This window comes from Bufo gargarizans, chromosome 2 (genome assembly GCF_014858855.1).
Source record: "Bufo gargarizans isolate SCDJY-AF-19 chromosome 2, ASM1485885v1, whole genome shotgun sequence".
Classification (NCBI taxonomy): domain Eukaryota; kingdom Metazoa; phylum Chordata; class Amphibia; order Anura; family Bufonidae; genus Bufo; species Bufo gargarizans.
This window is the reverse complement of record NC_058081.1, coordinates 628583048-628597772: the sequence shown is the minus strand read 5'-3', so window position 1 is coordinate 628597772 and position 14725 is coordinate 628583048. Positions and strand designations below refer to the sequence as shown.

Here is a 14725-nt window from a genome sequence, read left to right as displayed (position 1 = left end):
CTTTTTTATCACTCACATCTATAACCTAATTCACCATATACAAAACAAAGGATGTACAATTGTAAAATCAGTTAGAGAAGTTTAGAAAGCGAACTATCATGACAACATTTTTGATGGAAACAGTATATAACTACAGCAGATAGGTAGCTAATGAAGTGGTTGGCACTGGTGCCTTGCAGCGCTGGGGCCCTAGTTTCGAATCTGACCAATGACAACATCTGCATGGAGTCTGTAGGTTCTCCCTGTGGGTTTCCTCCCACCCTCCAAAGACATACTGATAGGAAACTTAGATTGTAAGCCCCATTGGGGACAGTTGGATGCTTATGGTTGTAAAGTGCTGCAGAATATGTCACAGCTATATAAGTGTGTAAAATAAATAAATATGTCTTTAAACCAAAAAAGATAAACCTGATTAATTAAAGGAATAATAAATGAGACGCAAATTAAAGACAGGCGTTAAATGTTGTAGAGCCACAGGTTAGAATCCACTGCTCTAACGCAAATAAAAAAGTACACATTTTTTTTCATAAAGATTTATGAAGAACTTTTTGTCCTCTGACATACAAATTTACACCCAGATGCATCTAATGCAGACAATTACCCCCTTAATAAGTTTTACAAATTAAGCAAAGTTTAAAAAAATAAACACATTGTAATTCAATTGACGATACATTGAATGTAGCAATTAAACTGTTGCCATAGGCAACAAAGAAGGATATATATAGATCGCTTCTAGTTCCTTAGTGGAAATATTTCGGTACACAGCCAACATGTCTATGTCATTCAATAATACAGCACATATTGTATTAATTACATTTTAGATTATGGTGGAAGCACTTGTTATCTCCGCTATACACAGTCCAATTCATGCCAAATTATTGGAGAGGTTTGTGGAGGTGGGCCAGGTATTATAAGAATTCTCAAAAATCCCTTTAAAGGCGTTGCTCACATTGAATACCCCTTTAATTAATTTGGTCCCACTTCAAATAGTTCATAGGTCAACATGGGCAGGTCCACTACACATTGCTAGCCCTGCCCATGCTGAGATGTCTTTTGCCAAAGCAGGGAAATAAAGCATGGTGCCAATTGAACCTAACAGTTATTCGTGTAATCAGCAGCCATTAAAGTGACAACCGCATTTTGCAGTGGGTTTCTGGTCTGGCTAAGTGAGGGGGTCCTATTAAAGGGACCCAATAATGTCTTAATAGGTCATATTTAAAAGGGATTTCCAATCGGTTAAACCCTTTAATATCTCATTGATGTCAGTAGCCTCCAAACAGTGGCTCTCCAGCTGTTTCAAAGCTACATCTCTGTCTATTGTCGGCTGCCAGGACCTGCTAAGAGTTGTAGTTTTTGAACAGCCGGAAGGCTGTAGGTTGGAGATCTCTGATCTAAGTGCATAATTCATTCTTCATTATGAAGCAGACCATATTATCCTCGAATAGAAAATACAAGGGGACACTTGTGATCACAGTAGTCTCTTGAAGACCTCTTGAAGATCCCAGCCACTTATCAATGTGACAAGGATCTTAAAAGCCAATCAGATCTTCTGCCAGGGTCTCCACAAGTACTTGGTATTGGCGATGAGAGGCTGTTCCTGTTGATTTGCCCGCTCAGAGATGGATTTAGGAGGTGACATGAGGCAGCTGAGATTTCTTGGTTGGCTCTCCAGTTGGTGAAAGTGATTCAGTAACTTAACCTGAGTCTCCTGCCCTGTGTGATGGGCTGATAGATAGGAGAGGGCTTCATGAAGGCACTTGGAGTAGCCGTGTCTGTATTGCTGGTGATCTGTTCTATGAACTGATTTCATTCCTGAAAAATAACATGAAACCGTTGAAAACCTTTGAAAACCATATACTAGACCAAGGCCAGCAATAATGTCAATGATGGTCCTACCAAAGTCACTGTTGAGGGAAGTGTCATATTTAAATATATATGTATATATGCCTTGACATATATACATATATATTAGCCCTTGTCCATAGGCTCGTCCAGGTGGGATCTATAGATATGCACGGAGATGTATATAGGCCCCTTTTTGGCCTACATCTCCGTGTATATGTATAGATATATGTATTGATGGCCCTGTGTGTAGGTGTATATTCATGGATGTGCCCCAAACATCAATGAATATACATATGATCCCCCCCCCTCACTATGTATATATATATATGGATATAGAGAGAGGGAAACAAACATCCCTCCCTCTGTTATCTGCATACCTCCGGCGCGATAATTATCGCACCGCAAGGTATGCAGAGGACTACAGGCGGAGGATCAAAGGAATCCTCCGCCTAGAAGCGCGCTCTGGGAGGCGCGGGCCGGCGCGGTGACGTCATATCACCGCGCCGGCCCACGTGTTCGGGCCGGCGGCGCGCATGCGCGCCACGGGACGGGCGGCCTCGGGAGCGAGCGCTGCTGGACTTAAATAGTCCGGCAGCGCTACGCTGGAGGAGACGAGTCCACCACCCACCATAGAGAGGATCATCCCTGGACGAAACGAGCCCCCCTGGACAACGAGCAGAGGATAACATAAGTATCACCCTATACCACCAACGCTATTCCACCCTCCTATACACTATCTACCCCCCTATACCACCAACGCTAATCCCTACCTAGCCCCCCCATACCACCAACGCTAATCCACCCTACTATACCCTATCTACCCCCCTATACACCCTCCTAACCCTATAGAATACCCTGCCCTATATCCCTTATTTCCCCCCATACCTTACTGCCCCCTATAATACACCCTCATCTCCTGTACCCCTGGTGACCCTCATCTTCCCCTGACCCAGGTCCTGATATCCCCGGCATTAACATCCCCTGTTCCCCAGTGTCTCTACCCCCGCGGCTGTCCTGCTTACCCCAGCAGCACAGTTTATGTAATAACCCCTGATTTTACCCCTTAGGGATAGTATATAGTCAGGCTTGGGTGGACGACCGTTAAAGTGTATGAATGTGTATGGTCATTAATACTAGTTAGATCTTGGGGTGGATTTGGGACTGTGTTAGTGTAGTCAGTACCGTGTTAGTGTATTGTATTAGTGTGTGTATCTATATTATTGTGCATTGTTATAACAATATATATCTATCCATCTGTTTATAGATATATATAGTTATAAACCTATAATTCCTTTATAAATTGCAAGGAATCGCTGCCGTAGAGGTAGTATATTGTTGACACTGTATTACTTGTGTATTCTGTAAGGATTAATAAATACTGTGTCATTTGTATCTATTGTGTAATGTGTGTTTACTAGCGGTAGTCAGTAAGGCGCATGCAGTAAGTGTAGTTGGTGATTAGACTAAGGTAATCAGCAGTAAATTGTTGTTCATTAAGGCATAAATAGGCGGAGTCATCACAAGACGATTACGCCTACTTATGAATATTAATTATTGAGATTTGCATAAATATCAATAATTAATATCCCCTTTAACAGTCACACATTACAGTCACTACAATCCAGTTTATATAAACCGGAGCTGATATATCTGCCAACATTTTAAGGCTGCTCCATCCTGGAATTTAAGGGGTTGCATAGGATTAGAAAAACGTGGCAGTGTCACTTGTCCATGTATTGTGTCTGGTAATGTAGGGTAGTTCCTTTAAGATAAATGGAGCTTAGATTGAAGCAGCTATGTTTTTCTATTTTTGTACCACCCTTTTCTAGGTCTTCACTAGTTGCTATGAAAAATATTACCTGACAACCTCATATAAAAGGTTGTTGCCAGTCAGTCTTGTTACAAGCATTGGATATGGATCCACTGTGCCAATCAACTGTTTTGACTTTGGGCTAGTCCTGAGGGCGTTATCCTGGCAGTCCCTTGGTATTCACCCTTTAACCCCTATACAGGAATATGGACTTCACTGCAGGGGAGCCACCCAGACCACTACTTTGAATAGTCCTGTTGTGACTGGGACGCAAAGTTCATGTGAATCCGTGATCCAATCCAAAGGTCAGGGCAGCTCAGGAACAGTATGGTAAACAGGCACAGGTCAGGAATCAGACAGACAAATGGATAATAGCTCTTTCACTGGCTCTACCTAGCTAAAGACCTAAAAAGATTTGTAGAGACCAATTGCACAGACCAGGACTGAGAGAAACAGCCAGGTATATATAGGAACAGCTGAATAGCAATTGGACACAGCCATGCAGCAGCTCACAGAGAAGGAGAAGATCAACCCTAGCAGTGCTGAAGAGGTACAATAAAAACAAGCCCTAGTGCGCACTAGTGAAGACCTAGAAAAGGGTGGTACAAAAATAGAAAAACATAGCTGCTTAAAACTAAGCTCCATTTATCTTAAAGGAACTACCCTACATTACCAGACACAATCATTTTTCAAGGGTGTGTATGATGCCCTCCTTTATGTGTAATAAAGGGTGTATTGGAGTGCCGGTTCCTTGTAATTTTTGGCAGCCCTTTCACTTAATGCATAGGCTTTATGAGTGTAGGAGTCCCTCTACCTGAACAATTGTACCACAATGTGAATGAGGCCCTCCTTTATGTGATATACAGGTTGTATCGGAGTGCCTCTTGTAATTTTTGGCAGCACTTGCACTTTATATACAAGTAAATATACAGGAAAGAATGTTTCCTAACAATTTTTCCTCTAAAATCGATTTTATCTTTGGTTTTGTGCGTATTATTGTCAGTCTGTAAAAGTGGCGTACTACTCAGACAACATCGTTCCGAGCAGCGACCTGGGAGTCCAAGATGCATCCAGACATCCTCCCTGTGCTATTTTGAACCATTTCAGTGGTGTTTCCATCAATTTCTGACCTTTTCATGTGAACCAGACACCCTCCCCTCTTCAGAGCAGGGGGTGCCTGGTTTAATGCTCGGGTCCTTCGATTGACTTCCATTGTGCATCCCGAGGTGTTCTACTCGAGCACCCAAGAACTTTGGTGCTCACCCAACACTAATCGTAACAAGTCTATTTGCTAGGGGTACATGATGTGCAGGCAAGATAGAAACAGCCGGGATGGGGACACTTTTTATAAGGTGACAATTATCTTGCTGCCAAACATACAGCATCTTCTCATCCATCATGTCTCCTATTAGCAAGCACCTCTGCCCCTACTGTTTCTAGTCTCTACTGGAGAGAGGTGTTCCAATACGTATTGCCCTGGAGCTAGCTGCTGCTTCATTTGTATCTTTGATGTGACATGCCTTGCTCCAAAGTTGTGCCTAGTCAGCACAACATTTCCAGGTGAGCATCGGTTTAGAACACACGCGTTCGTTGCGCACTGCTCTTATACTAGTTATCGTGCGCCTCCAATATGCTAGGGATACATGGCAGCAGAGCTGGGGAGAAGTAGATTGGCAGTAGACCCTGGTTCCTCAAAGGGACCAAAGGTCTCTATGCCACATAAGGAGACACTAAAAAAATCAGTTGACACATGGTCAGTGGAGGGGTAGGGTTTTTAGAAATTTAGCAGTAAGGCCCACAAGTCCATATTAATATTATGGATCTTCACATTTTTATTCTTCATATGATAAAGACAAATTTATAAAAATATGAATTACAGAGGTGATTATGGGAATATAATTAATTGTAGTAAGGTAGGTCCACTTAATACCCAATAAGTTCACTAGAGGGCGCATGAAATAAACATTTTCCAGTATACTACATTGCAAAAGTTTTAGACTCACCCTGGTGGTTGCAGATCTGTTGCTGTCTAAGGAACTGAACGGCGGTTTCCAGGACATCAGCCTTCTCTGGCTTGGAGTCGGGCTGGAGAAGCTGGAATTCTTGCTCTAAAAGTTTACGTAGTTGGTTGATGCTGCTGTTAATGCGGTCCCGCCTCATCTTTTCCACTACTGGCTTCCTCATCTGGTCAAAATAAAATATATTTTTATAGCAATGCAACACTGAAATTCTAATAAAATGAAGAAAAGGGACTTTATAGAAATGTACCTTAATCTTCTCTTTGGTGGCGAGTGTGTCTGCAGCATATTCCTTAGAAATGATGCACAGAGTCTTGTTGACTGCCATGATCATAGGGTTGTTCTTAGGGCGAATGTTCTCTCAGAGGCTGAGAGTGAAGTTCACTTTTATACCCCTTCCTCTGCATGTGAATGTATGGGTGGCAGCCAGCACATGCTTTCCCACACTCAGTATCCAATCACTGCAGCCTCGGGACAACAGCCACTTTCATTCATGCTTCTGAAGTCAGCTTCTGTAGCCAAAATCTTCCCCCCCCCCCCTCCCGCACTCTTCTTCCCCACCAAGATGTCAGGAGTGTGTGCTGTACAAAGGACACAGGGTTCCTACACATGGCCTGGCTGTCAGGACCTGGGAAAGTCCCACCCATGGTGTTTGCAACCTGCTGCCACATGAAGGGGGGTAACGGCTGTCACATAGCAGCTCTGTGTCACACTGATTATACCCCCAGGGTGGAAGAGAGTGTTGTGTTACACTCGACATGGACTCAAGTCTGCACTTACGGCCAACAGGCCTATTTTATTTTAGGGTCATGCTCTGTATATGTGTATGACCTAGAAAAACAATTGTGCTTCCAACAGTTTTTCCAAGAGCTGCTATCAGATTGGTGGGGATCACACTACTGGAACACTACTGAATCACACTCAACTTTTTGTGCCATTTACTGATGTATTGTTATGTGGCAGAGGTACCCCTCAGACACCAAGGCCATGGTGCAAATGTTACCTATTGCCCCTATAGCAACACTACTATCTACACCTTTACATAGAGTAGTGGTCTCCAAAGTGTGGCACTCCCAGGCTGTCAGGGCACCAGCTGGAGGGCCACTGCTTGGGGTCCAGTGGACTAGAAGAACAGTGTCCCTGAGCTTGGTCCATTAGTAACATTTTGAGCATTAACGTTGAGTGACCATCTAGTCTACTCCATTAACTCTAATGGCCGACCCATTTAAGGTCTGGTGCGCTGTGACAATGTCTGACCCTGAGACACATTAAGTGAATACATCTTTTTTGTTTTTTGATAATGAGCTCATCATCATTTATCGGAAGACAATATGTCTACAAGACAACAGTGCTTCTGCCCTCTGACCTCCAGTATAATTAGCTCTACGCATTGGGCAAGTACCAAGGATGAGGCTGTCCCGGGGCCATGTCTGTGAGGACATTGTGTGACTGGAAATTCAGGATCTGCTGCTTTCATATGTAACGTATTGTTACGGTCAACTGGAGGTTATGAGCTCAGTCATCTGTCTCATTTGTGGAAGATATGACATGGCCGGGGGGAGATTCCTATGAGTCATCCCTAAGTACAGTCCTTGCACTGTTATGTGTCTGGGCTGGAAATATTTTCTGATGTTTACACTACAAATAAGATAGATAGATAGATAAGAGATAGATAGATAGATAGATAGATAGATAGATAGATAGATAGATAGAGAAACAAAAGAAAGGAAGTGAGGTGCAAGCCCAAGGGGACATGACAATATTCCAATAAATAAACCGCAAAAAGGCAGCACACTCAAAAAGATGTAAAAATATATTTTATTAACCCATGTGATTGCAGGAAATAAATAAATACAGGTAGATACAGATAGATAGATAATCAGAAAGCTAATCGGAAAACTAGCGAAACGTCTTCAAGAAAAAAAAGTACAGGAAGTCCAGTTGCTCTGACATATTCCTACAGATATACCATGACCTGGATAAATGAGGAGCTGCATTGACATAGAGCTGGGTGTGGACATTCGGGCCATGTGAAACCAGTCCTCAACAATTCCTAGTTAAAAGGGTTCCATTCAGGGACTGACGAAGATATCGGAGTGCTGTACACAGCTATCTCTGTCAGTCCAATAGACTTTGAATGGAACAACTGTAGCTTCATTAAAACTGGGGACAGGGAACTGGGAGCCCCCTTTCTCGTGATCAGTGGGTATTCCAGCAGAGTACAGCACTCTGATATCTTCTTTAGTCCCATATACTTGTGTGACAGTATTCCCGGGCATGTGGCTGGATCCCCAGTGATCAGACACTGAAATGCGAGACAGGAGACCCTTGTTCTCATGATGATTGGGGGACCTGGCGGTATGGCCCCCTCACCAATGCTGTGGTCTGCTGATATCCACTCATTCTGAGACAACCTGTTTGAGGGATTCCTTAGGCTAGGTTTTCGTCTGCCTTACATTTCTTCTGTTCCAGTATAAGCATAGAAAAACTGCAGCGCTGGCCCCAACATACACCAGACACCAATGGCGCCTGCCAGATCCCAGTGACTATAAAGTGATGCCTTTGGTTTCTGTTATGTGATTCGGCATTCTTCCGGACAGAACACCGCTGCATGCAGCCTTTTTGTCCGGTATTTTTATCAGAAGAACCCCTGCCGCAGTTGTGAACCAAGCCTTGTGTACATTTCCAGGTTCTAGTCCCTTGTAATGCAGAGGCTTGCATAAGTGCTAACACCCCCTCCATGCCAGATCCCCAGGGTTCAGTGACACGCACAGCTTGAGTGTTTACTGAGTGACAATAAACCTACAGATCAGACTCTGAGTTTCATTCTCATTCTGTCAAAGTAAAAAGAAGTCTTGATTCAGTCTTTCTACAAGATGTAAGGATGCCTGAACTCTCCCGGGAGATGCGGCTCAGCTCAGGATTCCCACACTTTTTTACACTTTGCTGTTATTCTGCGCTCTGGCCATAGAACATTTATCCTGATTACACAATGCGGCACATTCATGGCCTATACATTGTATTTGTGCGGTCAGAGAGTCACAGATTTGAGATCACTGACCTACAGAAACATAGACTGCTTTAAAGGAGATTATGAGATTAGAAATGTGAGCTTTTCTGCCATATACAGCGCCTCTCCCGTCCATAGGCTGCAACTCAGGCTATTTAAAAGGGTTTTCCAAGATTTTAATACTGATGACTTATCCTCAAGATAGGACATCGGTTTCTGATCAGTGGGGGTCCAACACCCGGGACAGCCACCGATCAGCTGTTTGAGAAGTTACCAGCGCTCCTGTGAGCTATACAGCCTTCTAGCAACGTACCAAGCACAGCGCCATACATTGTATAGTGACTGTTCTCAGTATCAAGTTCAGCTCCAATCTCTTCTATGGGTCTGAGCTGCTCCTAGGCCATGTGACACATGAACGTGTCTTCAAAGGCCTAGGAAAAGCGGTGAGAAGGCCGTGGCACTACTCCGAGCGCCGGAGTTTTATCAAACAGCTAATCAGCGGAGGTCCCAGGTGTCGGGTTCCCACTGCCGGAAAACCCCTTTAAGTAAGTGCATATGGCTAAGATGCAATACCAGACACAGCCTATGTGCATGAGTGGCACTGTATCTGAAAAAAAAGTGACAGTCCCTCTATCTTAACTCATGTATCTAGCAGAATAAAGATAACAAGTCATTTTTTCCGCGTGGTGTACATTGCAATAACAAAACTTAAAGGGACACTGACAGCCCCAATTAGCATATTTAGGTATATATACGTGAGTACAGGTCTTATAAAGTCTATTAAAATGATCTAAGTAGCCCCCCTGTCCACCTTATAAGTACCAAAATATAAAGTTATATAATCTGGTTGTCCGGTCACCATTCTGCCCAAGGGGCGGCGTTTCATCACAAAATGCGCCCAGCCAGCCGCTCCTAACTGCCGTTCTGAAGCCCCGCCCAGCTCATCAATATTCACTTAGCTGGGCGGCAGCTACAACTCTCCGGACTCAAGTGCCTGGCGCATGCGCATAAAGCTGTCATGGAACCATGAACCAGACGTACAACAAGAGATAAGTGGAAATAAGAAGGCTTTATTGAAAATCAAGCTGTAAGCAAAAGTCCAAACGGATGGCTAAACCGAAGCAGGGTCTTGCGTAGCCAGAGGTCAGGAACCAGAGGGGTAGTCAGACGAAGCCTGGATCAGGAACCAGCAGGGTAGTCAGACGAAGCCAGGATCAGGAACCAGCGGGGTAGTCAGACGAAGCCAGGATCAGGAACCAGCGGGGTAGTCAGACGAGGCCAGGATCAGGAACCAGAAGCAGCAGCAGTCTTAGAAGCATGTGAACACAGGAGGACCAAGCAAGGAACTGAAGCCACAGACCTCCTATATATATGAGCTAGGCATCCAGCTCCTCCCAGTGGGAAGGAGAAGCCGCAGGGTGGGAGGCTACAAGAAACCCAGAAACCAAGATGGCCGCCAGCACATGTCAAACGAAGGAGAACGGCAAGAAGGTAAGACCATGACAAAAGCAGAGGCTGCAGCACTTGAGTCCGGAGAGTTGTAGCTGCCGCCCAGCTAAGTGAATATTGATGAGCTGGGCGGGGCTTCAGAACGGCAGTTAGGAGCGGCTGGCTGGGCGCATTTTGTGATGAAACGCCGCCCCTTGGGCAGATTGGTGACCGGACAAGCAGGTTATATAACTTTATATTTTGGTACTTATAAGGTGGACAGGGGGGCTACTTAGATCATTTTAATAGACTTTATAAGACCTGTACTCACGTATATATACCTAAATATGCTAATTGGGGCTGTCAGTGTCCCTTTAAGTTTTGTTATTGCAATGTACACCACGCGGAAAAAATGACTTGTTATCTTTATTCTGCTAGTCAGTACAGTTACAGAGATACCAGTGTTATATTGTTTTTTTTTTTTTGTTTTACCACTTTACCCATTTTTGGTGGAATGAAGTGATGTTTTCATTGGTACTATTTTGAGTATATATGACTTTTTGATCACTTGATATTATGATTTTTGGAAGGGAAATGACTAAAACATGGCTAGTTATTTTATGGCCATCACCTATTGGGGTAGATCATGTGATATTTCTACAGAGCCAGGAGCAGCAATACCTAATATGTATTTTTTTCTTTCAGTTTTACACAATAAAAGTATTCATGTTTTTGTGTTGCCATTTTCTGACTGATTTTCTAGTGATGGTCTGTGAGGGCTTGTTTTTATGGGATGAGGTGCTGTTTTCATTTTCATATTGGGGTAAACACAGCTTTCTGATAGTTCAATATTATGCTTTTTGTGAGGCCAAAATGGCCGCTCTGGGACAGTTTTTTTTAATGGCTTTCAGCTGACGGGGTAGATCATAGTAATAATGATAATATTTATTTAACCCCTTCCCGACACATGACGAAATAGTACATCATGGCGGAAAGTGCCTTGCCCCTGCTGTATCCGCTGGCATCGCTGTAAAAGCTGATGCCGGCTGATTAACCCCATCTATGCTGCGGTCAGCGCAGACTGTGGCATAGAAAGTATTTGCAGCAGGTAAGGGAGCACATTGGGTGCCCGCACTGCTGTGGTGGGGACCTGATGGGTGATAAGGCAGCCCGATGCCTTGCAGAGACTGCACAATACCTTGCAAGGCATCGGGACCTGCCTTCTACGGAGGCCGAGGAGATCCAGACCCAGGCCTGGTCTCTTAGGCAACCTGTTAGTGTATCACTCAGTGTAAGGCCCCATGCACACGGCCGTTGTTCACAGCCGTGTGCGGGCCGTGGAACCGCGGCCTGGATCCCTCCTGAGAGCAGGAGCGCACGGCGTCACTGGTTGCTATGACGCCGTGCGCTCCCTGCTGCCGGCACAGTACAGTAATACACTGGTACGATCTATACCAGTGTATTACTGTACTGTGCCGGCAGCAGGGGGCGCACGGCGTCATAGCAACCAGTGACGCCGTGCGCTCCTGCTCTCAGGAGGGATCCAGGCCGCGGTTCCACGGCCCGCACACGGCTGTGAACAACGGCCGTGTGCATGGGGCCTAATACATTACAATACAGATATATTGTAATGCATTGCAGAGAGGATCAGACCCCCAAAAGTCGAAGTCCCAGAGTGGGACAGAAATAAAGTTTTTTTTAAAAGTCAAAAAATAAAGTTTCAAGTAAAAAAAGAAAAAACGCCCCTTTCCCTGATTTTATAACAAAAAAAATTGAGAAAAAACACACATATTATGTATCACCCGTCCGTAACAACGAGCTTTATAAATATATCACATTATACACCCCATCCGATAAACACTGTAAAAAAAAAGCCATTTTTGAGCCCCTACATAAAAAATAAAAATAAACTATAGCTCCCAGAATATGGAGGCAGAAAGGAGGTTGTTTCAAAAATGCTATTATTGTGTTACACCTAAATAAATAAAAAAAAGACATAGGTCATATTAGGTATTGTTACGTCCGTAACAACCAGCTCTATAAAAATAGCACATGACCTAACTCTTCAGGTAAACACCATAAAAAAAATAAAAAAAAAATGAAAAAAAATAGCAACATAGCGATCATAAAGAGGTATGCCCCCAAAATAGTATAAATCAAACCGTCACCTCATCCCGCAAAAAATGAGATCCTACCTAAGGCAATCGCCAAAAAAATAAAAAAAACTATGACTAAAATATGATTTTGTTTGTTTCAAAAACGCTCTTCCTGCAAAAAAGTAGCCCCTGCACAAGACGATCGTCAGAAAAGTAAAAAAAATATGGCGTTCGACACAAAAACATAATTTTTTTAAAAAAAATTCTTCATTATGTAAAACTGAAACAAACAAACAAAGAAAGTAGACATATTTGATATCATCGCGTCCGTAACAACCTGCTCTATAAAAATAGCACATGATCTAACCTGTCAGATAATCGTTGTAAAAACAAAAAAAATAAAAACTGTGCCAAAAAAATTCTTCATTATGTAAAACTGAAACAAACAAACAAAGAAAGTAGACATATTTGATATCATTGCGTCCGTAACAACCTGCTCTATAAAAATAGCACATGATCTAACCTGTCAGATAATCGTTGTAAAAACAAAAAAAATAAAAACTGCCAAAACAGCCATTTTTTTGTTACCTTGCCTCACAAAAACATAATATAGAGCGATTAAAAATCATATGTACCCCAAAATAGTACCAATAAAACTGTCACTTTATCCCATAGTTTCTACTGTAGGGGTGCATCAGGAGGGCTTCAAATGGGACATGGTGTCTAAAAACCAGTCCAGCAAAATCTGCCTTCCAAAAACCATATGGCGCTCCTTTTCTTTTGCGACCTGCTGTTTGCCCTTACGTCAGTTTACGACCACTTATGGGGTGTTTCTGTAAACCGCAGAATCAGGGTAATAAATATTGAGTTTTGTTTGGCTCGATGTGTTGAAGAAAAAAATTGATTAAAATGGAAAATCTGCCAAAAAAGTGAAATTTAGAAAAGTCATCTCCATTTTCCTTTATTGTTGTGGAATACCTAAAGGGTTAACAAAGTTTGTAAAAATCAGTTTTGAGTAACTTGAGGGGTGTAGTTTCTACTATGTAAGCCCCACAAAGTGACTTCAGACCTGAACTGGTCCTTAAAAAGTGGGTTTTGGAAATTCTTTTAACCCTAAAATTCTAAGCCTTCTAACGTCCTAAAAAAAAAAAAATTACACCAAAATGATGCCAACATAAAGTAGACATATGGGGAATGTTAAGTAATAAATATTTTATGAGGTATCACTTTCTGTTTTAAAAGCAGAGAAATTGAAATATTTAAAATTGTGAATTGTTCATTTTTTTGTAAATTTGGGATTTTTTCATAAATAAAGGTGAAATATATTGACTAAGATGTATGGCTATCATGAACTACAATGTGTCATGAGAAAACAATCTCAGAATGGCTTGGGTAAGTAAGGCTACTTTCACACTCATGTTTTGTGCGGATCCGTCATGGTTCTGCAAAAACTGATCCTTTACAATAATACAACCGCATGCATCCGTCATGAACGGATCCGTTTGTATAGCTAAGACGGATCCGTCATGAACACCATTGAAAGTCAATTGAAGACGGATCCATTTTCTATTTGTGTCAGAGAAAACAGATCCATCCCCATTGACTTACATTGTGTGCCAGGACGGATCCATTTGGCTCAGTTTCGTCAAGCAGACAGCAAAATGTGTTTTGGTGTCCTCCTCCAGAGCAGAACGGAGACTGATCAGAGGCAAACTGGTGCATTCTGAGCGGATCCTTTTCCATTCAGAATGCATTAGGCAATACTGATCCGTTTTAGACCAGTTGTGAGAGTCCATTACCGATCTCACAAACGGAAAGCCAGAACGCGAGTGTGAAAGTAGCCTAAAAGTGTTCCAAAGTTATTACCACATAAAGTGAAACATGTCAGATTTGCAAACAATGGCCTGGGCAGGAGAGTGAAAACTGGGGTTATGTAGCGCAACCATATTCTGCAGCGCTTTACAAATTCATAGGGTTCATGTACAAAACAAAAGTAACTGGCTAATATTCAACTGAAACACTAGAGTCAGGACCCTGCTCGCAAGAGCTTACAACCTTTGAGGAATTGGGGGTGACACATAAGGTAGTTGATTGTGATAAGTAGGATTCAAGCCATTTGTGAACTGAAAGGAGTGGTGCCGGCCGAACTGCTTCGGGTTTGGGACTGTTTGAGGATCAAGTTCAGGCCAGAGGAGTTGGTGGGGGAGAAGATTACTCGGGGAATAGTCAGTTTAGGTAGCTTGATTAGCATGTCTGAAAATATGTGTTTTTAAGGCATGTTTGAAGGTGGCAAAGTTGTGAATTGACCTGATATTTCAGGGCAGAGTATTTCAGAGAGTAGGTGCAGCTTGAGAAAAGTCTTGAAGATCGATGCGAGAGGTACGAATTATGGAGGAAGTTAATCTTAGGTTTTTAACAGAACGGAGAGCATGAGTAGGGTGGTAGACTGAAATAAGGGAGGAGATGTATGGAGGAGCAGCACTGTGAGTAAGACGTTTGAACTGTATTCTGTGGTGGA

At 42.9% G+C, this 14725-nt stretch overlaps 1 protein-coding gene across 2 annotated transcripts in view; it reads right to left on the bottom strand.

Moving 5' to 3' along the window:
• Nucleotides 1-533: 533 nt before the first annotated feature.
• LOC122926857 (transcription factor HES-5-like) overlaps nucleotides 534-14725 on the bottom strand; it is a 28082-nt gene continuing 13890 nt past the window's right edge. Inside the window, exons 1-3 of one of the 2 annotated variants that reach the window (XM_044278360.1) lie at nucleotides 5924-6022; nucleotides 5659-5839; nucleotides 534-1812 (exon numbers count right to left, since the gene is read on the bottom strand). In XM_044278360.1, coding sequence (XP_044134295.1) covers nucleotides 1541-1812; nucleotides 5659-5839; nucleotides 5924-6007 — 537 coding nt within the window. In that variant the 5' untranslated portion in view covers nucleotides 6008-6022 and the 3' untranslated portion in view covers nucleotides 534-1540. Of the gene's footprint in view, nucleotides 1813-5658; nucleotides 5840-5923; nucleotides 6023-14725 lie in introns of those variants that run through there. The other variant, XM_044278361.1, reaches the window with a different exon arrangement.